We start from the raw sequence: 24,944 nt of genomic DNA on the forward strand, positions 1-24,944 counted from the left end.
TTTGCTGCTTTATACACAGGAATGATTTATTTTACAGTCATTTGTAACATCAACCTATAAAATTCAAAATGTTTCTTAATGTCTGAAATGCAGAGTGAGGTCCACAATGATATGCTTTCACACAAAGCTGCCTACTAACAGGCTAAACTGAAGTCTATAACAATTCCACACAGAATTTACAAGACAGGCACTCTGAATCAGATACTGGGAATCTTTCACAGTTAATGTTGCTTTTTTGAAGCTCATCTCATCAGAGGTAACCGACTAGTGAGTGATGCCAGGGTTTCCTGGTTCAGAAGTACAAACAGGTTTGGTTCCAAACACTTCAGTTGTAATACATGCAAGACATGCCCTAAGTAAGAAGGATCTTCTGAAAGAAAATGAAGAAAACCAAAAAAGCAGCCCGGAATAAAAGCTTTTACGAGCATCTGAACAAGGCCTTTAAATCAGTGTTTTAAACCCCTTCATTCTCAGGTAAGGGATTAAGAGGCCGAGAGCGGTCCCCTCGGCGAGGGTGAGGATACTGGAGGTTGGCGGAGTCGGCATCACAAGAGTGCTCTACCAGAGGAGCAGGAGGAGGGAGGAGCTGGGCACAACTGGACCATCTCGATCCAGCCCGTGGGGAATCCAGAGGGGGAAAGAAATACCTGAAATAATGAAGACAGGAACAAAACACCAAAACAAAAACAACAGGGGGAAGAAGGGAGGGGGGAAACAGAAGAAAAAGAGAAAAGCAGTAAATACAAAGAGAACCAAAGAAGAGAAAACATGCTGGAAGGAACCAAAAAAAAAAAAAAAAAAAAAAAAAGCTTGTAATATTCATGCCAAAACCAATAGAACATAATAGTACAAATCAAGACTCTCACTTAAATCAAGGTTGCTTAAGCAAGTATAAAAATTTGAAAAAACAAATCTGTTAAAATGCCAAAAAAAATTATCAGTACGTATGTTACAGAGACATTAATTTTATAAATTTAAAGCATTATCTAATTTCATTTGATTCTGTCATTTACAAATCTAATAGATTTTTCATTTTGAGCAATGCTGCATTGTTTAGTGCATACATGAAACTGAGATACACTCTCACATTGCAAAGCTGGCTACCGCAACATGCTTTTGAAAAATATAATCATTGGACAGTTTTGGTTTCCTGCAAAAAAAATAAACTGAGAATAGCTACAGAATTTAGGTGTGTAAAAAGGCTTAAGAATTACAGCCTGTTATTCTGGCATCCTATAACTTACCCGTTAATATGTATGCAATTTAGCAAATGAAAAGGTGTATAACTTTGTCAAAATCAAGAGTTTCAGAAGACAGGAATTAACTGAAACAACACATTAAAAATCCTGAGACATGGAATTTCAATTGCATGCACATTTTCAGCAAAATGTCAACTCTTCTTATGTTTCCAAGTGTCTTCAAGGAAACCAACTTGTACAGAATCAATCGATAAACATTCATGCACTTATTAGAAACAGTCATCTCTTTAATGAGTATGAGATGAAAACTTAAAAGTGCTTCCACTATTTTACTAACAAATAAAACTGTAGAAATGCTAACGTGATGTTTGGTTACAAACCATTTTATCTCAACTCTAGTGCTATGTTAATAATCTGCTCCTTTACTAGTACTTTTAATTATAAGAAAAACCAGTTATGTGGATAAAATCACCTATAAAGCAATCCTATAAAAGGTAAACAAATTAGCACTCAAAACAATCTTTATGAAAAATATTTATTTGATTTTCAAATTATAAAAACTCATCATTTTAGCTTGTTTTAGAAAATAAAAGACATATCCTTATATTCTCCAAATTAGAATAAAACTGTATTTTCCCTCCTCCCAACAGTTTATGAGGATAGTAGCAATCTCTTCAGTTTTTAAACCCAAGTTAGTCTCCAGAACATTTCAAAAAATTGTTTTGGTGATGATGTCTCAACAAAAAGCCTTTCCATTTATAGTGTCAATAAACTGACTAGTACAAAAAATTATATACACTGTAATTTTAAAGGCCTTTTGGACTGTGTTTAGTAGTGAGCAGGCTGCTGGTGCATCTTGGGAGAGATCAAACGGCGCTGGGGAAGGGGAAAAGGAGTTCGAGTTCCATTCCTGTGTGCATGCAACAAGCAGCAAAACAGCAAAGTTACTCCAGCTAGCTTGTACTCAGCTGTGCTTTCTGTTAAAGGACATAATACAAATGGAAAAGGGAAAATGCATCACAGATCCAATACAGATGGTTATTGGCACAATCAGAAAACAGATCAAACCATCAAGGCTATTTACAGAAAACATAACTGTACAAAAGCTGTAACCTACAACCAGATTTTAAAAATCAACTTTAGTATGCTTTCCTTCATAAAATAACCTGTTCTCATCTATGGTAACTGGAAACTGTTTCTACAATTCTACAAAATCAAATATGAAGATTTCTTTATAAAAAATATAATAGTATCAAACAATTCAGAAAATTTAAGTGTAATTTCTTTATTGTGTAGGGTGACAATAGGAACTACAGAGAAGTTTTAAGCTAGATTTTATAGTTTCCCAAACTCTATTCCAAATTATGCCAAAGGCATACTAAAATAATTTTATACTAAAAATTTACATATTTAAAATTTGAATATGAAAAGTCATTCTTTACGTCAAATTTTGTTTTAAATGTATGCAGAATAGCCTAAACATCAAAACCTCAGATTTTATCATTTCCACAATTATAAGCACAAAAGACAAATCATTTCTCACTGTTTTCACAAAGATGTAGTTGTGAACTTTATTTAAAATTTCAATGTGACCTTATGCAAAGCCCACACAACAAATATGAATGTTTATCTAAGAATCAGCACTTCAAAGCATTGGCTGCTCTCACAGAGGACCCAGGCTTGATTCCCAACACCCACATGGAGGCTCACATGCATCCTTAACTCCAGTACCAGGGCACCTGACTCTTCTGGCTTCCACAAACATTGCACACATTGTGGTACACAGATGTACAAGTAGGCAAAATAGCCATACACATAAAATGCAGTGTGCCCAGGGGTGGGGGCAGGTCCCTAGTTTTCCCAAATTAGAGCCTACCTGCCAGCAGAAGATCCATGTAATGAGTTTTGAAGATTTGGAGTATTTGAACTTAGTGAAGGATTTGAGTTTCCCAGCTGAGAAGTCCCATTTACTGGGCTCCCGTTACCTTTCAAAATTCCAGTACACTTCCAATTGTCCATGTAATTAGCTGAAAGAAAAAATTAGCCAAGTACATTAAAATGATTGATATCTATTCATAATATACATATTGCATTGTTGCAGGGTATTTGATCACACTGTGAACCCTAAGATTGCATTATTTACTGGAAAGATGTGTTTCTAGTTGTGGTGTGGCTCAGCCCTAGCACACATGGTTAATCCAAGAGCTTCCTGCTTGAATATTGTTAACAGGATTAAATAAAGTCAAGCATAGGCCAAGAAGCAGAGCAAGCAACCAGTTGACAGGAAAAGAACATAGGATTACTAAGAAAAAGACCATAGAGAGTAAGAGGGAGTCAGGAGGATGGATAGAGAGACACACAGGAAGTGTAAGAGAGGGACATTCAGTTGGAGTTTTTTGTTAGAGATGGTGGAATTTTTTCCAGGATGTTGTCTGAGGAGGAAGGTCAGCTTGATGCTCTCTCTGCCTCTCTGAGCTAGCAGGCTTTCACCCCAGCATCTGGCTCCCAAGTACCTATTGCTAAAATAGAACAATTAAGAGTTTGTTATTAAAAACAACACTGCAGTCTTCTCCTAAACCATAGAAATGAGACAAAGTATGGGCTACATTTTTTAATTGTCTATGTAATGTACGCATGGATTCTGTGCATATGCGTGTGTGCATGTGAAGCTAGATGGTAATTCCAGTGATCTCTTCTCCTTAGTTTTTGAGGTAAGGTCTCTCTCTGAACCGAGAGCCCATCAATTTAGCAACACCAGCTGTCAGGGAGCCCCAGGGACCTTACAGCTTCCGCCTCCCTATAGGAAGGATTACAGTTGCATACTAACAGGCCTGGGTTTTACATGGGTGCTAAAACCCATGTTTTTTTACAGCAGCACTTTACCAACTGGGCCATCTCCACGGTTTCAGTAAACTACATTTACTTCTACATAAGCATTAAGGACAATTTTTAGATGAAACACATAATCAAGTTTTTAAGGTTTCAAAAGAAACCAGTCATGGTAACTCATACCTATAAGCAGAGCTGCAGGAAGCTGAGGCGGAGGATTGCTCTGAGTTTGAGGCCAACCTGGACTACACAGTAAGTTTCAGACACAGTTGGCACAGTGTAAGATCCTGTCTCAAAAACAAAGAACTACTAGTTTAAAACACTAGAACTTTCCATCTAGTTCCTTTCCTTGCAAGAGAATCAACAGACACCATTCTCTAGTCACAAGATTAAGAGTTAATATCCAGGCTGGGGGAATAATTCACTGAATAAAGAAGCTTGTCTTATAGCCACGTGGACCTGAGGCTGATTAAAAGAATCCACCAGATGCAGCAGCATGCCCTTGTGATACCAGCAATCGGGTGTCAGGGATAGACATGACCCCTGGGACTCAACGGCTGGCCAACCTAGACTACTTGGCAAGTTCCCAGGCAAGAATGACCTTGTCTCAAAGCAAAAAGGTGGGTCATACCTGAAGAATGATATACAAAGTTGTCTCTAACCTGCACCCATGTGTGTGTGCACACACAAGTTAGTATCTAAATAAAATCTTTAAAAAAACAAATAAACCCAAATTCTTTCTCTTTTTACAATGAATATGTACACGGAATGGAACTGTCTCTTGGCTATGCAAATGCATATTACATGGTACCTGTGTAGATTATGATCAGAAAAATAGATTAATAAGAAAACCTCTGTGGCAGTTTAGTGGCTCATCCAACATGGTCTCATTCTTTGAATGCAAAACTGTTTTGTTTTGTTTTGGGGTTTTTTTTTGGTCACTGAAGTCAATTAACCCAGTGAATCAAGGTTAAGGACCAAATGGGATACAACAGGATTGACGTACTTAAGATTTAGAAGCAAAAAAAGGACAGAGAAGTCCTTAAAATCAAATTGAGGAAAGAAAAGTCTAGGCTGGTCCTATAGAATACATCCTAAGACTGAACTCAGGAAGCCATCAAGTTAGCCAAAATGCATTTTAGGAGCCAATAACCTCTCAGGGTAAATGATCAATTGCAGTTCTAAAGCGGATATTTACAATGTACTGTGCCCAGTGTGACACTACAGACACCAAAGTTAATGTCAACAAATTAGATCAAGTTCCCTCAGTGTGGCACTACAAGAAACTCAGAATCAGAAACCCAGTATTCGTGAATTTTGGAGTTGAAAGAGGAAACAGAAAAGACAGTGGATTTCAAGTTTCTGTGCACATGAGTGCCACAGCATCTTGAAGAGGTCAACTTCAGCTGTCAGCCCTCATCTTCTCACTTGTTTAAGATAGGGACACTACCGTTCTTCCACTGTACTGCATTTACCAGTGTAAGGGCCCCGAGCTGCTTTGGGTTCTGCTGCTTTGAGCACAGACGATCCGATCCGTAGTCCGTGAGGTTAAGATATCTTTATTCACATAAACAACGGCCAAGCATAAGCCAGTGCGTGCCCAGAGGCAGCAGGCTAGGGAAGCCAGAGAGAGTGACTCCCACGTGTCTGCTGGCCCCTTAAGAACTCCCATTGCATCATCCTGAACCTCTCCTGACCACGCCCTGATAGGCACACCTGTACCTAGCTCCTAGGAGGCGGGGCTACAGTGTCTCCCTACAAAACTCTACTCCTCACTCATTTGAGACCAACACTTTGACTACCTGAGGCCTCCCCTGGGCTCAGAAACCAGTCACACAAGCTTGCTTTTGCATATTAGAACTAGTTCTAAACAGGCTTTCCTCTACACAGAAATAAAACATTGCAATTGGCTGTTAACTTCTATGAACTAGGTAGTCTGTATTTCAAATAGTACAAATAAAACAATTCTTTTAAGCAATATTAAAGACAATTATGAAAAATATATTTTAGTAGTGAGTTCCAAGACAGCCAGGAATACACACAGAAACCCTATTTCTCATATATATGTGCGTGCGTGCGTGCGTGCGTGCGTGCGTGCGTGCGTGCGTGCGTGCGTGCGTGTGTAAAATATACATATATATATATATCAGAGTTTACACTTTTAAGTGAAAAGGAATAGAAGTAACAACTACCCCTCCACTAAAAACCTTACCTTTCCACAACCTCACGCAGCCGTCATCTCCTGAGGATGCTAGCACTGTTCCTGTTATGTTCCAACTCACCCTCCAGACCTGAGAGTTGTGATTATCAAACTGAGCCACGATATGGATTTCAAATTTTGTGGGACCACCAGAAGAAGTAAGTTCTTTCCTAAAAAAAAGATTAACAAAGTTTTCTAAAGAAGTGTCTTGTGTATAAGCACACACTCTCACACATGAACACACATTTTAAGTAAGAAATACAAATAAATATGCTTCACATATTTTTCCCCAACATGCACACCTATGTCCCCACCACTACCACCACTCAGCCCTTAGGCTACAGAGGTGTAACTTTCATTTGTTTCTCCAAAACCTGGACTTATTTCACCCACAGATAGTACTCAGTGTGACCTTGCTTTGGCAGAAACAAATGAGCACATTATTCCCCAAAAACAAGGTTCAGAATCCAATAGACATAACAATTTTAGAAGACAGAGAAAAAAGGAAGCATAGAAGAAAGAAAATGACCTGAAAAAATTCAAACTAAATCATCACTCCAAAAAGCCACATGAAATGTTCACTACAGGATGCAATCTTCAGTCTGTACTATCCTCTGCAGAGACAAGCGAAAGAACATGTACTTTCAAATTCCTGATTTTTCTTCAACTCACCTCACAGGTTTTAATGTGAAAATTCTTACATCTTTGGTGGCTATTGCCAGGATGTGGAAAGATCTCCCCAAATTTGGAGCAAAGGCAATATCATGAACAGGATCTGTGACTGTCATAAGAGTTTCTGCTTTTGCGTATTTCCTAATTCAAAGAAAAATTAATTAGAAATTTTGGAAAGACATAAAACTTGGGGCTGGAGAGATGGCTCCATGGTTAAGAGCACTTGCTGTTCTTCCAGGAAACACAACTGAATTTTCAACACCTACATGAGGTGGCTCACCACTGCCTTCGATGGAGGTACACACCATGTAATCCTGGTATTTGGGAGAGGCAGGAGAACAGGAGGAGAATTACAGCACATATAAGGCCTGCCTGGTATACATAGTGAGTCCTAGGCCAACCACGGACTCCATAGTGAGACTGTCAAAACAAAGGGGGACGGGGTGGCTAACAAAAACTGGTTTTTAGTCCTGACTCTTCATACTTGACCTTGGACGTGACCACAGGATGCTGCTTTGTTCGTTTGTAAAACAATGTTAATATCAAAGGTTTTTACCCTGCTTGTTATATTCAGACTTCTTAATCACCTACATAAATGCTTATGAAGGAACCGGCTTCCCTTTTGGCAGCCATAACAGCCGAACACGTGCTTGCCATAAACCTGCCTTGGTCACTTAGAGGTCAGATGCCTGTCTCCTGACAAGGAACCCATCAGAAGTTAGTCACTAGAAAGTCAGATGCCTGTCTCATGACAAGGAGCCAATCGGAAGTTAGCTGGTGGCGCTATGCTTTACGACCCTGGGTGTGCTTTACGGACAAGCGCACGACAATGACGTAAGAGCATAGCAACCACCCTGGGAGGGCCTATGGGCCATAACAACCAGTTGAGCAATCAACACAGGGCAAGCTCTCCAAGCCTGGAAGCACACCAATCGTAAGCCTGTGCGTACCCCTAGACACTCCCCTTACGCTGCCCTATAAGATCTTTTGGGAGACCCAAGGAGCCGTCTTTTTCTAGCCGTCTGCCATGGCGGGTGGGTGAAAGACCCGAGCTAACATGGGGTTAGCTCGTAAAACTACAATAAAGCCTCATGCAGTTTGCATCAAGCTTTCGCCTCCATTCTGTGTTTGGGGTGGCCGCCGTCCTGGGCTAAGATTCTGGAAGCCTCAGCTTTCTGAGGGTCTTACATTTACACCCGTATTATCTTACAATCTTCCCCCTTTCCCACTGTCCTTACTTAATGTCAAACCCACTATCATCTCGTAACTGAACAACTATAACAGCATCTTCACCCTGAATGCACTGATGTTCCCTTCTAAAATATTTATCATATCAATGGAAGAGTTAACTACCATCCCACCCTGTACTTGCACTCACATGACCAGCACGATGGCACTATAGCAATGGCACACTTACTTATCCCATCTCACCCCATTTGCCTGTGACGTTCCAACCACAGTGATGACTGTCGCGTTCCCAGGTCTTTTGTTTTGTTTTGTTTTCTGAGACAGGGTTTCTCTGTGTAGCTTTGGAGTCTGTCCTGGAACTAGCTCAGTAGACCAGGCTGGCCCTGAAGTCAGAGATTCACCTTTTCTCTGCCTCCAGGGTGCTGGGATTAAAGGCGTGTGCCGCCGCCACAACCACCCAGCTATTGTTCCCAAGTCTTATCTGATACTGTCTTCTTCACACAGAAGGCTTTCTGCCCCACAGTCTAGCTAACTTGCACTCAGCAAATGGGTTGTCCTCTAAGTAAACATTCCTAACCTAATCCTCAGACCAAGTTTCCCCAGGTAAAAAACTTCAACACTCTGATTCTTTTGGTTCAGAAAGTTTATCCCATTCCTTAGTGTTCTTTTCCATTTTCTCTACAAGATAATACTGAGATATCAGTTACCTTCTCTCCCACCCTACATTATTGGCAAACTGAGCACATGCCTTAAGTACCAGGTACTCAGAAGGCTGAAAGAGGAAGATAGATTGAACTTGTTCAAGACCAGCCAGGGTGACATCAGCAGCTGAGAGCCCTACTGCCCGGTTCCCAGTACATGTGGTTCTCCCAACCATCCACAACTCAGTTCCAGAGGATCCAGTGACCAGGCGTGCACATGGTACACAGACATATATGAGGCAAAGCACTCAGAAAATACATCGTTTTTACAAAAGCACAAAACAAAACAACCCATAAAGGAAAGCATAGCACATAACTTGATATATCACAGGAAAGCAGTGAAGATACAATGAAGGATGAACAATGCAGGTAATAAAGGAAAAATTATTTAAACCTTAAACACAATTCTGAACAAACTAATACTGACCTGGTGTTTTCATTGTACTCAAAAATCTGAACCTTGGCCATTGCGTTTGGACTGCTGTCATCACTTCCCACGGCGATCATGGGGGAGTGAGCACGAGAGCTAGAAATGAAGGGGACACTCTGTAAAGACAGAAGATGCTGAACTAACCGTATCAGGGAGACACGTAACCTACAAGTCAGCCTGTCATCACTTCCACAACTGGATGTCCACCATGGCGTGTACTTTGAGACCTGACTCCCTGCCCGCCCTTCAGGACTTCTCTTTAGCACCCTTTCTATGGCTGAAATAGAAGGAAGCCATCTTCCAAGAGGGCAGATAAAAATCATCCACCATACCTTTCTTCCTAAAAACATTATCAACAGGAAAAATGTAGTTCTTTATTAGTAAAGCTTACTAAAGCTCTGTTACTACAGCTTCACATAATTAGATCCACTAATTAGAAAAACTCAGATACACTACAAAGAGCTATGGTAATAGCATAAAGGTAAGGAAAGATTATTCTATGTAAGTAACAGCTTCATGAGTGTGTATAACAAATATTCACACAACCTGGCTGCTAGATAAATTTTAGAGCCAACTGGTGATCTAAAATTTATACATGCTATATACACCTATATACATGCTAAATATTCAGAGAACCCAAATGTTATAAATACTTATGTAACAGAAAGGAATAGAAAGGATAAGGCTCAACATGAAACAGAAGAAAATAAACTCACATTCTCTCCCTCTCTTCCTCCCCTCTCCACTCTCCATATTCTTCGCCCTCTCCCCACAACTCTGTTTTACAAGACAGGGTTTCTCTGTGTGTAGCCCTGACTATCCTGGAACTTGCTGGCTTCAAACACACAGAGACCCACCTGCCTCTGCCTCAGGAGCACTGGAATAGGAGTATGCCACCACTGCCTGGCTAACTTTCTCTTTTTTTAAGAGAGGAACCTTTGAGGCTGGATAGACAGCGAAGGGGTTAAGAGTACCAGATGCTCTTCCAGAAGACCCATGTTTGATTCCCAGCACCCACATACATTGTAGCTCACAATGATCTGTAACTCCAGTGCCAAGGAAGCTAATGCCTTTTTCTGGCTTCCACAGCCACTGCATGATAACAAACATACAAGGAGGCAAAACACCAATATACATAAAATGTTAAAAAGTTTAAAAGGAATCATATAATCCAAGAACTAACAAATCAATAAGTACACATAAATTTAAAACTGCAATTACCAACATAACTATAAAGATTATCACAAATAAAATACCTACTGATCATTTATGAATGAATGAGCAATGATTATCTATCAGTAATTATAAACAGTTTAGTTCTAAAGAACCAACAGTATAAACCATCTGCATATTTAACAGTGGTTACCAGAATTAAAATCTAGCAATTAAACTAGTGACAGCTTTTTTTTTTTAATTATTTTATTTTATGTACATTAGTGTTTTGCCTGCATGAATGAATGTCTTTGTGAGGGTACTGGATCCCCTAGCTCCAGGAGCTATGGACAGTTGTGAGCTGCCATGTGGGTGCTGGAAATCGAACCCAGGTCCTCTGGAAGAGCAGTCAGTGCTCTTAACCACTGAGTCATCTCTCCAACCCCAGCATTTATTTTTAGAAAGAGAATTTTCAGTTTATTCTCTACTCTTCTAAATATATTTGCATTTTTTTCTTACCAAGGGATTAAATAAATAAAAAGCAAATCGGGGGAGCTGGAGAGATGGCTCAGCAGTTAAGATCACCTGTTGCTCTTCCAGAAGACCCAAGTTCAATTCCAAGCACCAATATGGTGACTCACAATAGTCTGTAACCCCAGTTCCAGGAAACCCAACACCCTCTTCATGCCTCCAAGGGAACCAGACATACATGTGATACACTGACATATATGCAGGCAAAACATCTATAGACATAATATAAGATTTTAAAAAAGCTTTTAAAAGTAACCATGGCATAGTCATACAATCACACTCAATACGGAGCATTTAAACTGGAATGATGTTTAAACAGGTATGGTGACCATATTATTATTATTCCAGCCCTTAGGAGGATGATGTAGGACACTACCAGTGTTGGCTGGTTACACAGCAAGGCAATCTCTCAAATAAATGAACTGTTTTAAAAGATATCCTAAAAATTATATACTAATATGTGAAGAAATGCACACAAATTTTTTTTCTGTGAGAAAAGGAATTTCAAGGAAAATACATGAGTTTTATAAATGTAAGGGTATATCACTTTGTGTTGGTGTGTATCTAATTATTTTTGCATATGTCTATCTCTTAGGAATACCCTAATTTATTTTTATATACATAGAAAATGTTCCAAAAGTTCTCACCAAACTATTGATAATGGATGGATGGGTTCGTGTGTGGAGTGAAAATAGAGATAAGATACATGCCCAGATAGTAAAGGAGAAACTTCCTTCTAGATAAATATCTACTTACAAAAAGCATCTGAGAAATTAAACCAAGAAACTCTTAGCTTAAAAAATCACTCACCTGTTTTAGCAGAATTATCAAAGGTTTTGAAAGGTTTAAGCTTTAATGCTGATCGACACTATCTCTTTAAGAGACAGAACCGCCCCCTGACAAGAGTCAGGGCATGCACAGGAAAACGTGCTACGTCATCGTCATCATGTCATCATCGTCATCGCCACATCACCCGCCACACATTACAGCCTGCTGAGGACTCTGGGCATGCATGGAACCTCAGTGCACATGCACATCTTCCCTTTAAAAGTTCCAACTTCCCTGCTGCTCTCTCTTTACTCTCTCTCTCTCTGTCGCGCTCTCTCTCTCTCTCACTCCTCACTTCTGCTTCGCTCGCTCTCTCTTCTCCCACCTACACGCTCTCTCTGCCTCTCTATGGCGACCAGCCATTACCCCTGTTCCTCTTCTCTCTTAGTCTCCCTACTCTGCCAGCCCTATAAAAAACTAGTTAACATGTCTCATCCGCCTCTTTTCCTCTTTCTCTTCAAAAACATAACAGGCTTGCTATGTACGCTTACCTGGAAGGGTTCCAAGAAATACAGCTACAGCTCAGCTTACATGAGATCTCGTGCTGTAGAGACCACTGGCTGAGATTCATAACATCTGGGGCCTCATATATTCTTACTATACCATCTGCTGAACAGGTTGCTAACATCAGACCCATATGTTTGGGAGCAAATTTCACATCAGTAACAGATGTTCTACTATCCACTAGAGTTGTCCTCTTCACCTGAAAGGAGAAATACATACATATACATATACATATACATATACATACATACATATATATATATGTGTGATTTAAATCATATACAAAAAGAAAATGTGATTGATCTGAAATAAATGTTTCAGAATCACACAGACATCTCTGCCATTTACTAGGTGTTTATACTTCCATGAGTTACTTAAAGCTTCTCTTGGTATCTATTTCCAACGAAGCACTTTGCTTACATAAGAATCACTAGCAAATTAGTGAACTGTAACTGCTGCCTTTAAGACAGAGAAAGTCTGCCTTTAAAAATGATAATGTATTTTATGTTAGTAATCTTGCTGTGGTGTTTTGGGGGAAAAAAAAAAAAAAGCCCTAAAAGACAGGGGCACTATTAGCAGATATGGCCTGGTTGGAGGAAGTGTGTCACTGTGGGGGCAGGCGTTGAGGTCTCTTTAACTCGTTTCCCTCAGTGTGACAGTCAGTGGACTTCCTGTTGCCTGTAAGATCTAGGATGCTCAGCTATTCCTCCAACACCATGTCTGTCTGCACACTGCCTTGATGATGATGGACTGAACCTTTAAAACTGTAAGGGAGTCTCCTCAATTAAATTTTTCACTTCATAAGAGTTGTCATGGTCATGATGTCCCTTCCCAGCAATAAAAACCCTAAGTCATGAAATAGACTGGTACCCAAACCACAAAATGTTAGAATTTTTATACACATAGCTCTGTCATACAAAGCATGCTACAAGTAGTAAATCCAATGAATTAGGATTCTTTAACAGTAAACACAAGGCTTGCAACTTCTATCAACATCAGTAAAGGAATAAACAGCATAAGACAGAAAACACCTGCAAACTAGACTATTTAAGGCAGAACCAGGAGGCAAGAGAAGAAGAAAATCTCACTGCGAACATCCTTTTACAGCTCTCAAGTCTATATTACGTGATTATTAAGAAAAAAAAATTGAAAGGAAAGTAAAATACTTGACGTGATACACTTACATGAAAGGTCTTATAATCTAGTTCAATTTGTTCTTACAGATAAGGAATATGAGCAGCACACAGGCACTATTCCTGTCCAAAACCAATCATTTGATAAAGACTGAGGAAAAACTTACAGTAGCCCCACACAAGGAAAGCTCAGAGTGTAGCTCAGTGATAGTACACGAGGCCCTGGGTTCAATCCCAGGCAGTGAAACATAATTACAAATCAGAAATCTAAAATCATGTACTAGCTACTATACAAAAATCATATAAAATAGACAAGTATGCAAAATTGTGTGCAAAGCAAATCCTCTGGGTTCATCACTAGAATAATGATGGCCCAAACACCAGAGCAAACCAAGCAAGCGTGGAAGAAACTGGAGAAAATATGGAAGAAAAGATATGGAACAATGGAACAAAGGGCAGTGTTAACAGTGTGCCAGGAGCCTGGGTATCCTCAGAGGCACTACTGGTCTGACAGCTCACAGCTTTGCTTTTCTGTACAATAACAAATTTCTCACCCAGTGACTCTGTCCTCGGAGTTTATCATTTGATTCTCCTACTATTTCTTCCCAAACAGCTGCTGTTCGGTCAAAAGAACAGGAAGCCAAAACTTGTCCGAATTCAGGATGAGCCCATGTCACACGCCATACAGATCCACTATGTGTCTGGGGAATTAAAAAACAAAACTGAGTTTACTCACTTCACACATACAGTTTTACTTGAGAAAATACAGTAGAACATGAGCGTTTTTTTGTTTTTGTTTGTTTTTGTTTTTTTGATTTTTCGAGACAGGGTTTCTCTGTGTAGCTTTGGAGCCTATCCTGGCACTTGCTCTAGAGACCAGGCTGGCCTCAAACTCACAGAGATCCGCCTGCCTCTGCCTCCCGAGTGCTGGGATTAAAGGCATGCACCACCAACACCCAGCAACATGAGCGGTTTTAATTCAGAAAGATGAGAAAGATACCAACTTAACACTTAAATAAAAAGTTAATTTCAATTTTGGAAGATATTTAGGACTGTGGCCTTCTAGATCTGTTACTCTTGAAATTATTTTTTAATTTTGAATGTGTGTGCACATTTATGTGTGTGAGCGCATCTCTCTCTCTGGACTTAGAGCTCACTAATTGGCTAGACTGGGTGGCCAGCTAACTCCTGGGGACCCTCTAGTTTCTATCAGGCCAGCACTGGGATTACAAGCACATGCTGCCACACAATTTTAAATGGGTTCCAAACTTGGTTCCTAACAACTACACAGCCAGGACTTTACCAACAGAGCCACTTCTCCAGCCCCTGTAATGAAGCTATTCGAACTTATGCTAATAATGACAAAGCCAGCTGGATGTTTTTGATTGCCAATGTTTACTTGGAGACCTACTTTGTAACAGCCTGACCAATCAACTAATACTCTATTTTTCTTTTTACTTATAAAATATTTCTACAGAAAAGATCAACCTAGTCAAATTAGATTTATCAGTTTGATAACTGATAAATCTTTACAACCCAGAGACAGAAGTAGATTTGTGGTTGCCAAGGACTAGAAGAGGGAGGAATCAGAAATGACTTCTGAATTCTTTAATACAGGGTTTCTGTGTTAGATGATGAATGTTCCAGAATTAAGTAGGAGATGGGTACACAACTTTCTGAATTAAGTTGTTCTGCTGGGCAGTGGTGATGCATGCCTTTACACACAGCCTGGTCTACAAAGTAAGTTCCAATACAGTCAGAGCTGTTACACAGAGGAACGCTATCTTTAAAACACCAAAAAGAAAAAATTGTTTTTAAAAGGGGTGAATTTTGGGGCTGGAGAGATGGCTCAGAGGTTAAGAACACTGACTGCTTTTCCAGAGGTCCTGAGTTCAATTCCCAGCAACCACATGGTGGCTCGCAACCATCTGTTATGAGATCTGGTGCCCTCTTCTAGTGTACAGATATACATGGAAGCAGAATGTTGTATACATAATAAATAAATAAAATATTTTTAAGGGGGTAAATATGACAACTCAAAAAGGTACTACAGTGCTGCAAACAATTATTTAGAGTGGGCATGCAGTCAGTAATAAAGTTTCCCTAGTGTTATTCTTCTTAAGCTGCAGCTGCAGTTGTAAAGAAAGGAAGCTATGGATGAACAACCCACGTGGAGTTTATTTACCAGAAGAGGGGAGAGGATGGAGTTGGGTTGTCAGCCAACCCAAGAGGAGCCAAAGAGAGGGAGAAGGGGGGGAAGGCTGGACCTTTTAAAGGGAAGGCTGAGCATGTGCACTGAGGTTTCAAGCATGCGCATAGTCCTCACACAGGCCATAATGCGTGGCGGGTGACATGATGATGACTTAGCACATTTTCCTGTGCAGGACCGCCTGTCGTTACGGGCAGAGTCATCCAGGTGTATGTTCTTACAATCCTGGCGGCTGTTATTTATTGTAAAAGGTGGGGAATTGGATGTGGCAGGTTAGGGAAGTAGAAACAAAGAAATCTCAAGGCTGCTTCCTGTTAAGACATGGTTTCAAATAGCCCAGAGTGGCTTAGAACTCATTACCTAAGGGGGGGAGGTGTGCACGACTTTGATCCCAGCACATGAGAGGTAGAGGCATGGCCTGTAATCTGTCATAGTGGTAGAAAGAAAAGAACCAAACATTTCTAACACTGAAAAACTATAAGTCACTCAAATGACCACCAGCAGGGGACTGAATAAGCAAATGTGGCTTATCTATACATTGAGACTGCTTAGCATCATATAAAAACAATGCTGGTGTGGTGGCACATGTCTTTAATGACAGCACTTCGGAGACAGAAGGACGTGGGTCTCTCAGAGTTTGAGGACAAACTGGTCTAAGCTGAGTTCTAGGACAACAGAGAGAACCTGTCTCAAAGAAAAATCGTAAAACACAACGTGGATGAGCCTCACAACTATGCAAAGGGAAACTAGCCAGAGGCAAAGGACTATATAAGCTATTACAGTCTTGCATGATTTTCCAAGGTAGAATCCAAATAGAATTCAATCTAACAGAGTCTATCCAAACAGTATTCTCTCCAAGTCTAGCTGAGGGGACCAACAGACTTTACTGGAGAATGGATTAACACAAACACCTGTGAGTTGTCACCTCAGCCTGGGTGACAACTCACAGAAGCTGCCACTGAGGCATGCCCACCTTCAGTCAACCTTCCACCTTGTATACACTGTAATATCCAAGACCACATGCAGCTGGAGCAGAAGGACTGGTGACTCGAATCTCACAGGAGGACCTGCAGGCTCTTCCCCATCCCCTTTTAAGAAAAACTACTAGCAGCTCTATAACCTTTACCATTAGCACTGAGTTAGCAATCATTGTGCTGTCTATTCATTTCCTTACTGTGACTACAAGGCCATGATATTCTGGAGGTCACCAGGGCAACTCAGCTTTATGATGGCAGTAGTCATGTGCGGCCTGGAGACAATGGGGCTGCTACAACATATGGTTTCATAACAAACACTTAGAAACTGCTTTTGCTAAAAATCATGGATGCCTCACAAGTCCACAAGGCAATTAAACACAGAATGAAAAACTGCCTTCATTTGCATACGTCAAACTCTTGTTGCTGTACACAGGCTAATCACTTACAGAGTGCCTGTCTAACCCATCAAGGCTAAAGCCATGGAAAGAAATCACTGTTCTCACTAAGTCTGTAGTCACCTTGGGTTATGGGAAGAGTCAACCACTAAACGACAGACCACCCCACATTAAAGAGCAATCAATCAAAAGTAAACATAAGGCTGCACCCTATAAGCAGAAGTAAACATTCTGTGAGGATCAGATTAAACCTCAAGCAATGATAGCCATAAAGACCTCTTTAGCCCAAATTACAGAACTAGAGGTGAGACAATGATTTAAACCTACAACTGATGTTAGTTTCTGAAAGTCACAGTTGGGGTCACTCAGCTACAAATCTGACACCTACAAGTGACCCCTCTGCAAGATATACTGAAACAGTAGTGGCTAAGATATTGTGGAAGAAACCAACCACTTCCAGATTGGATTTAAACCCCACTCCATAAAATATAACTCATTCCTGGCACTGCTAAAATGGCCAAGAACCTGTGACTACATAGTTCACATGCTACTATTATTCGGATAAGGGTACATAGTAATAAAAAGGCTCCTAATGGCATACTACTATACCCATAGCTGCTCAACCCACATGAGAGAAGCTGCTTTTTGCAGTAGATGGGAATTAGCACAAAGGACTGACTGAACAATGTGCAGAGGGTGAGAGAGTTTGGAGCACTCAGTCCTTAATGGGCCGTTTTCAGCAAACCCCTCCACTCAAGGATCAGGGATCTATGCAGAAGAGGTGGAAGACTGTAGGAGCCAGAGGTGATGGGAAACAACAAAGAAACAGTGTCCTCTAGCACAACAGAACTGATGCACATACAAACTCAGACTATGGCGGCATGTACAGGGCACAAACAGGGTCAAGCCAGAGGGGTCCCAGGGCTGAGAGGAGAACTGCACAGAGTTCCGCCCCTAACTAAGAAGCTATCTACAACTGATACCTTTTGGCAGAGGAAAAAAAAATCAGTTTTGTCCAATGGAATCTCACTGAGTATATCAACCACACCTCAGGGCAGGTCCCACACCCAGGAGTAGTTGGCCAACACACAAAGAACTCATGGGAATTTTGTGGGGTTTTGTTTCATTTTGCTTTCGTTTGGTATTTTGTCTTATTATCTTTTGCTTGTTTTGCATTTCATTTTTGTAGTTTAACAGGCACTGTTTTGTTTTTTTTTTTGTTTGTTTGTTGTTTTTTCCGAGACAGGGTTTCTCTGTGTAGCTTTTGGAGCTTGTCCTGGAACTGCTCTTGTAGACCAGACTGGCCTCAAACTTACAGAGATCCACCTGCCTCGGCCTCCCCAGTGCTGGGATTAAAGACATGTGCCACCACAGCCCAGCAATGGGCATTTTTTTGTGGGGGTTTGTTTTTGTTCCTTGGTTTTTGTTTGTGTTTATTTTTGTTTGAGGGAGAAAGAACATAAAATTAGGTGGCTAATGAGAAGAGGGAAAAACATGAATTATGTTGAAATCCCAGTAGCAGCAGTTACAGAATCTACAAAAATACTATTTTTCCATCCTTTGGTTTTTGAGACAAGGTCTCACTCTGTAATCCATGCTGGCCTCTAACTCATGGTAATCTCTTGCCTCAGCCTCTGGGATCTCATACCTGTCCACACCTACAAATTTTCTTATTCTCAAATTTCCTATGGCTTTAATAATAAAAAAATTTAATAAACCAGAAATTATCTTTCCAGGATACCATATCAATTTTACCATTTTCTCAAAGCTAAACAAATCATTAATACTAAAAGAGCAAACATTTCAATATCTCAAACCATGTAAAAATAAAAACTAACCTTCCAACTAGCAGTACAATGCCAATCTCCGCTTTCACTTTTATCCCAGACCTATACAGAAGAAAAAGGCAAGTGTTAGCACAAGAAAAACATCAGCTCCACAGGAAGAGGCATAAGGAAGCATTCATTCCACTGGAAATCGTGTGTTGCACTGGAGCGAGCACTAAGGAACCCAGGCAGCTGAGCTCTAACAGGTAGTCTCAACACATTCCTTTTTTGTTGTTTGTTATCGTTGTTATTGCTGTCAGTGGGGCTGAAGACTGAGCCCAGGGTCTTGTGCCTGCTAAGTGTGGTACTAACCCAGTACTGAGTAATTCCCCCAATTATGCTTGATGAAGTAACTGACTACTGAAACATTGTACATAGCAGTTTAGGTTCCTGTATCTGGTGGATCATTTTCACCAACCAACAACACATAACCTTCTTTAGTGTGTATTTTTGTTTAAAAGACAACTTATTTGATACAAACTGGCAATTTGTCAGTTTCTACAGCACAGCCAGCTCATGGTAATCATGCCTGATAGGCACTTACCTACCAGGTTTGCTAAGGTACAACACAAGTTTCTTGTGCTTCAGAACACTGAAGAGCATTTCAGTACTATCCCCTGAAAACCGTTTTAAGCTGTGAACTCACCAACATACGAACAAAAATAAATGTACAAACTGTGGCACTAAGTAAGTGGACTGTGAAAAAGAGCTTGCTTACAATACAAGTCAAATACAAAGACAGTCATGCTGTTGCAGCTAAGCTAAAAAGGTTTAACCAGGAACCCTAGGAAGTAACTGGGGAGTTACTGGACACGGTGTCATCTTAGAATAATGAGAATAGATGGCCACCCCACATGATTGGAAAAGCACAGTGGGGCCAGGCATGGTGGTGCATGCCTTTAATTCAATCATGGGAGGCAGAGGCAAGTGAATCTCTCAAGTTCCAGGCCAGCAGGGTCTGGTCTATACATAATGAGTTCCAGACTAGCTGGAGGGGAGGGGAAAGGCACAGTGAGTAATCACTTTGAGGTAACAAATAAATTTTAATGACGCAAAATAAAAAAATAGCAGCAATCAGTTCTGGAGAGATGGCTCAGTCAAGTACAGCATTGGCTGCTCTTCCACAGGACCCAGGTTCAAACTCTCAGCACCCTACAGCCTCTTCTGACCTCTAGAAGTACACAGATCTATGTCGAAACAGATCATCCATTCACATAAAACAATAAATAAATTAAACATAAAGATAACACTGATCAACTGCAAGTGAAACAAAAGCTAAAGTAAAATATTCAATAAACTACCCAAAAAAACTACAGACAACAAAGAAAGTTCCTACTTAATATATCAAAGAAATGTACTAAGGCCTGGGGATGCTCAGTAGCACCTAAGAGATCCTCAGTTCAACCCCTAGCATCACAAAGAAAAAATAACATGCCAGGTCTGGTGGTGTATATTTGCAATCCCAGCTACTCAGGAAGCTGAGGGATACAGACAAGTACAAGCCAGCCTGGGTAACTTTAGGGAGACCATGTATCAAAATTAAATAGCAAAATGAATGACAGAGCTCAGAAGCAAAGCTTTTGCCAGGCCACAGCATGTGCCAGGCCTGGGATCAATATCCAGTAACACACACAAAGCAATGATAATGCCAACCAGGGACATGATGCTATCAAATCGTTACTTTCATGACGTAAAATAAATAGTACTGGACTAAGAATGTAGCACAGTGGTAGGCAGCTTGCCTATCATATGTTGAGTCTGAGCACCAGCACACACACACACACAAAGACAAAAAGGTAAAATTGAGGATGGGAGGTGCACTTTGCCATTTCTTATCGAAATATTTCTCTCAAAATAGTCAATGCTTTATCTTTTGGAATTAGCCTAAGGAAATCATTCAAAGCATGTAAAGTACTAAATAAATGAATTTTTCACTGTGACAACCTACAAGCTTTGGGATAAACTAAAAGATCTAGTAGCAAGTGGATAATGGCCAATGAGTACAGTTGATTCAGGTAGCAAACAGCAAGTGGGTGTGTTATGCCAAGTTCGTGAGATCCCAAAACAAGACCACCAAGGAGCCAACTCACTGATGAAAGCGTATAAGGTTGAATGTTAAGTTATGAGCCTCAGCAGGGACCCTGTCCAGAAAACTGGCACAGCAGCTGCAGGGTGCCTGGCCTCAATTGAAAATGGCTTTTAAAGGAAAAAAACCACAAGCAGGGTAGTACCTGCCTTGGCTGATCAGGATTGGATAAGAGTAGGTGACCTTTGGATTCATTGACATGGGGGCTAGGGGAATTTCAAAATTGTTACTAACAGTTGCCCACAAGGACAGTTGTGGCGAGATGATGTTATTTACCAAAATTAGTCATTGCCTGACCAGCCAGATGAGGTCACTTTGTCCTGGGGTGGGCACAGTTTGGGTGCTTCTTGGAGCTGTGTATATAGCTCCTTGGCTAGAGCTAAATCAGTCTTGTGCTACGCAGGGAATTTCTCAGGGTGGCTTTTTCTGAGAATGGAGTTAACTACTCCATCCTCTTCAGTTTACCTTGCTATTAAGGTAATAACAAACATGTATGGCTAATTCAGTTAACCCTTAGGAATAATTACTAAGATAATGCAGCAATATTGAGAAAAAATCGGCATGAAAAGTTCACATATATATACACTACCAAGACATCAGAGAAGGGCCTGGAGAGATCACTCAACAGCTAACACTACTCTCTGCAGAGGACCCTGGTTCAGTTCTCAGCACCCATATGATGGGACTCACAACTGCCTGCAACTATAATTCCACAGCATCAACTCATTCTGACTTCATTCACGCACATGCACATATAAAAATAATGAACCTTATAGAATCAGCGCTGACATTCAGCTATCCCATAATGAGTCTGTGTTGACAAGATTCTTTTTTTGGGTGGGGTGAAGGTGTGACAGCTCTGCTTGTCCTGGAACTCACTATGCATACCTGGCTGGCCTGGAACTAGAGATCTACCTGCCTCTGTCTCCCAAGTGTTGGAATTAAAGGTCTGTGCAACCACCACCCAGCTTAACAAAATTCTTTAGAAGAGAGTGTAATCAGGCCTTTAATCCCAGCACTCGGAAGAGGCAAGCAGATCTCTGTGAGTTCAAGGTCAGCCTGGTCTTCAGAAGGAGCTCAAGGACAGTTAGGGCCACCAGAGAAACTCTGTCTCAAGGGGTAAAAAAAGGAAAGGAGGCCGGGCGTTGGTGGCGCATGCCTTTAATCCCAGCACTTGGGAGGCAGAGGCAGGAGGATCTCTGTTGAGTTCGAGGCCAGCCTGGTCTCCAGAGCGAGTGCCAGGATAGGCTCCAAAACTACACAGAGAAATCCTATCTCAAAAAACCAAAAAAAAAAAAAGAATGGAGGGAGGGAGGGAAGGAAAAGAAAAAAGAAAAGTAGTACTCTGGAACAAAACTGGAATAAGACCAAGAAATAAAAATGATGTACATTAATCTGTTATTATTCTATTTTTCAGTTTTGCTAGGAGAAAAAAAATACTGTCCCAAGACAGAGGGAAACCACCTGTCTTGGCACTTGGCATTTACTAAATCTGTTTTTTTTTTTTTTTAAATCAGTGTTAATATTAGTAAGTTATTTTAGTTACTTGTTGTCAGAGACGGTCTGTAATCCCAGAACTTGGAGGGCTGAAGGAGAAGGACTGCCTAGACTACATACAAAGCAAGATTTTGTATTAATATTCCCTGGGATACACACATGATCTTGTATCAAAAAAAGGGAGGACAAAGGCATTGGGAGTGGGTCACTCTTCCTAGCACTGTGGGCTCTCCCTTTCTGCCTGAAGCAGGGCTGTCACACTACCTGACTACCCTTAAGCCAAGCACCAACTATCCAAAACTCCTCTGGGAAGTCCAGAGAAAACTACTCCATGACTGCAACTAACTTTCCCATGAAAGTACAGCTCCAGCATGGCTGTCTGCACTTTCTACTATATAACAAGCCTTGAGGAACTCTGAATGATCATCAACCATTTCCTTCAAGCAGGAGCCAATTCCACCAGGTTACCTGGCAAGGGACTGCTATAACAGATGCTAAAGGTTCAAGGACGTAGGACCCCCTTCTCTGGTTGTGTAAGCAGGCTGCTGAAGCTTCACTAAGACAGCTGGCTGGAGGTCACACTCTGCTGTCCCATCTCTCCTTGTGTGACAACACCACGCCTAATAAAAGGCTTCCCAGATGATCATTTCTTGCCTTTCAGTAGCATGGACAGAAGTGGAAGACAAAATCATCAGAGACAGCAGAGGGGTGACTACAGCAGAGGGGTGAGTATGGCAGAGACAGAACAGATTAGCAGTCCAAGCTGTGAAAGCGGCAAAGCAGTTTGGTGGCTTGACAGCCTAAGCAGCCCCTTCGCAGATTGTCTCGATTGTGTATATACATGTAAGCTTTGCATGTAGAATTACCTTCTCTCCAAATATTGCTACATTAACTATCTTAGTGTAAACACCATTCCTAAGGGCTTAACTGATATGTTACCTGAAATCAGCTGTACTCGCTGGCCAATGGCTGGCTCCGCCTTTAAGGGCTCTGGGCTGTTCTTCCAGAGGACCCGGGCTCAAGTCTCCCAAAAAGACGGATCACAACTTTAATTCCAAGGGATCAGACACCCCCTTCCGACCTGTACAGACACCAGGCGGTGCACATACATATATGCAGACAGAACACTCATACAAATTAAATCTTTAAAATTGAGGGGTTGGAGGAGTTGAACCGTGCCCGGTGGTGCACAGCTTCAATCACAACACTCCCAACAGAGGCAGGTAGACCACGGGGGCTACAGAATTGAGACCCTGTCTCCAAAAACTAATACATCGCATCATATTCAGTGGACACGTGCTACAACTATCTTCAGAGACCATGAACATAGACAAGAATAAAAACTGCCAGGTTTTCGGCTATTCTGGCGTTGTGTAGGAGTTCATGCTTGTAACCCCAGCAAGGCTGAAGCTGAGGCTGGAGGACCAATTACAACTGGGGCTAGAGTCCGAAACGAGAGTCTGAAAAACCAAGAACAGAACTGCGCTGTGTGTACGTTCCCTTTATGGGAATGCAATCAGAGAAGTGTCCCGGGCAAAGGGGCACAGGCGCGAGGCCCACGGAACCGAGACACACACGGCCTAAGGAAAAAGACAACACCACGGGAGCCATCGGTCAGCATGAGCACCTAAGAACACGGTCGCGGCCCACTCCGGAAACCCGGCACGCGCGTGCGCTCAGCACCCCGAGGCCGGGGATCGTCCTGCGCAGGCGCGACAGGAGAGCACCGCGAGCGCGGGAGGCCGTGACCCCACAATCCGCCGGCGGGGACCGCTTTCGCCGCTTCCGGGGCGGCGGCGTCCGGGACCGCGGGTCGCGTGCGTTTCGGTCGGGACTGGTCCCTTCCGGGCCGCCTCCCTCCCTTCCTCCCTCCCCTCCGTGCCGGGCCCTGGGCAGCCGAGCGCACCGCGCGCACCTTGACGCTCTGGTCGCTGGAGCAGGTGGCCATCCGGCGCCCGTGGAAGTCGAAAGACACATCGTGGATGAGGTCCTTGTGGTCCGCCGCGATGCTGCGCGCCACAAACATGGCCGCCGTCGCCGCCGTCTGCCCGGCCCGCCTCCAAAAGGGCGGCGGAGGGGCCAGCAGCCCCCTGACCGCCGCGGAGGCGCGTACGGCACGTCGGCCCGCGTCGCCCCGGCGCGCCACGCCCCGAGGGACACGCCCTGCGCGGGCGGAGCCTGAGCCCAAACTTCGTTGCAGCCGCCGGGGAAGCTGGAGATTCAGGAGGATGGGAAAGTGAATGCGCCTTCCAGGGCCAACCTGGAGGTGTCTGCCCGTAAACACGTGATCGGTGCACACACGCAAGGAGATACGTCCCGCCCCAGATTTGAACCCGGAGCTCAGCCGCTGAACTGGAACCTCCCAGAAAAGATGGAGACGCCCAAAGAGGTGGATTAGGGAGTCCCGCTCAGCGAGCACGAAGTGCGGCCACAGGGATCCAGTTGAGACAGGTGTGAAGGACCTGAGTGCCGAGAGATGTCACAAGTACAACAGAGGAAAAAAGGAATTCTAGAAATTAAAGTCAACCTGGAGGGATGGCAAGACCCAAAATGATGTTCACTATTTACTTGCATGGAGCCAGTCTTT

The 24,944-nt window shown here is 42.1% G+C and overlaps 1 protein-coding gene across 3 annotated transcripts; it reads right to left on the minus strand.

Annotated features, from left to right (window-relative positions):
• Positions 1-24,479, minus strand: Seh1l (SEH1 like nucleoporin). Of its 3 annotated transcripts, none has more exons than XM_027402684.2 (9): positions 24,273-24,477; positions 18,787-18,837; positions 13,922-14,068; positions 12,222-12,433; positions 9,217-9,315; positions 6,901-7,041; positions 6,241-6,398; positions 3,076-3,226; positions 1-647 (listed from the first exon to the last, which is right to left on the minus strand). In XM_027402684.2, exons 1-9 carry the CDS (start codon positions 24,381-24,383, stop codon positions 455-457), a joined length of 1,263 nt encoding a protein of 420 aa, XP_027258485.1. In that variant the 5' UTR covers positions 24,384-24,477; the 3' UTR covers positions 1-454. The 3 variants fall into 3 exon arrangements, with proteins under 3 accessions (XP_027258485.1, XP_027258486.1, XP_027258487.1); XM_027402686.2 differs by lacking the exon at positions 1-647 and adding an exon at positions 1,718-2,176 and having other exon boundaries at positions 24,273-24,473; XM_027402685.2 differs by lacking the exon at positions 18,787-18,837 and having other exon boundaries at positions 24,273-24,479.
• Positions 24,480-24,944: the final 465 nt, after the last annotated feature.

This window comes from Cricetulus griseus, chromosome 2 (assembly GCF_003668045.3).
Source record: "Cricetulus griseus strain 17A/GY chromosome 2, alternate assembly CriGri-PICRH-1.0, whole genome shotgun sequence".
NCBI lineage: Eukaryota > Metazoa > Chordata > Mammalia > Rodentia > Cricetidae > Cricetulus > Cricetulus griseus.

Bases quoted from the DNA above. Each gene is read 5' to 3' on its own strand.
- Seh1l (XM_027402684.2), bottom strand. From the start codon at position 24,383: ATGTTTGTGGCGCGCAGCATCGCGGCGGACCACAAGGACCTCATCCAC. The intron at 12,434-13,921 runs GTGAGAAATTTG...TTCTCCTTTCAG, and splicing joins TCCGAGGACAGAGTCACTGG to GTGAAGAGGACAACTCTAGT. The intron at 6,399-6,900 runs GTGAGTTGAAGA...TCTTTTTTTTAG, and splicing joins TTCACATTAAAACCTGTGAG to GAAAGAACTTACTTCTTCTG.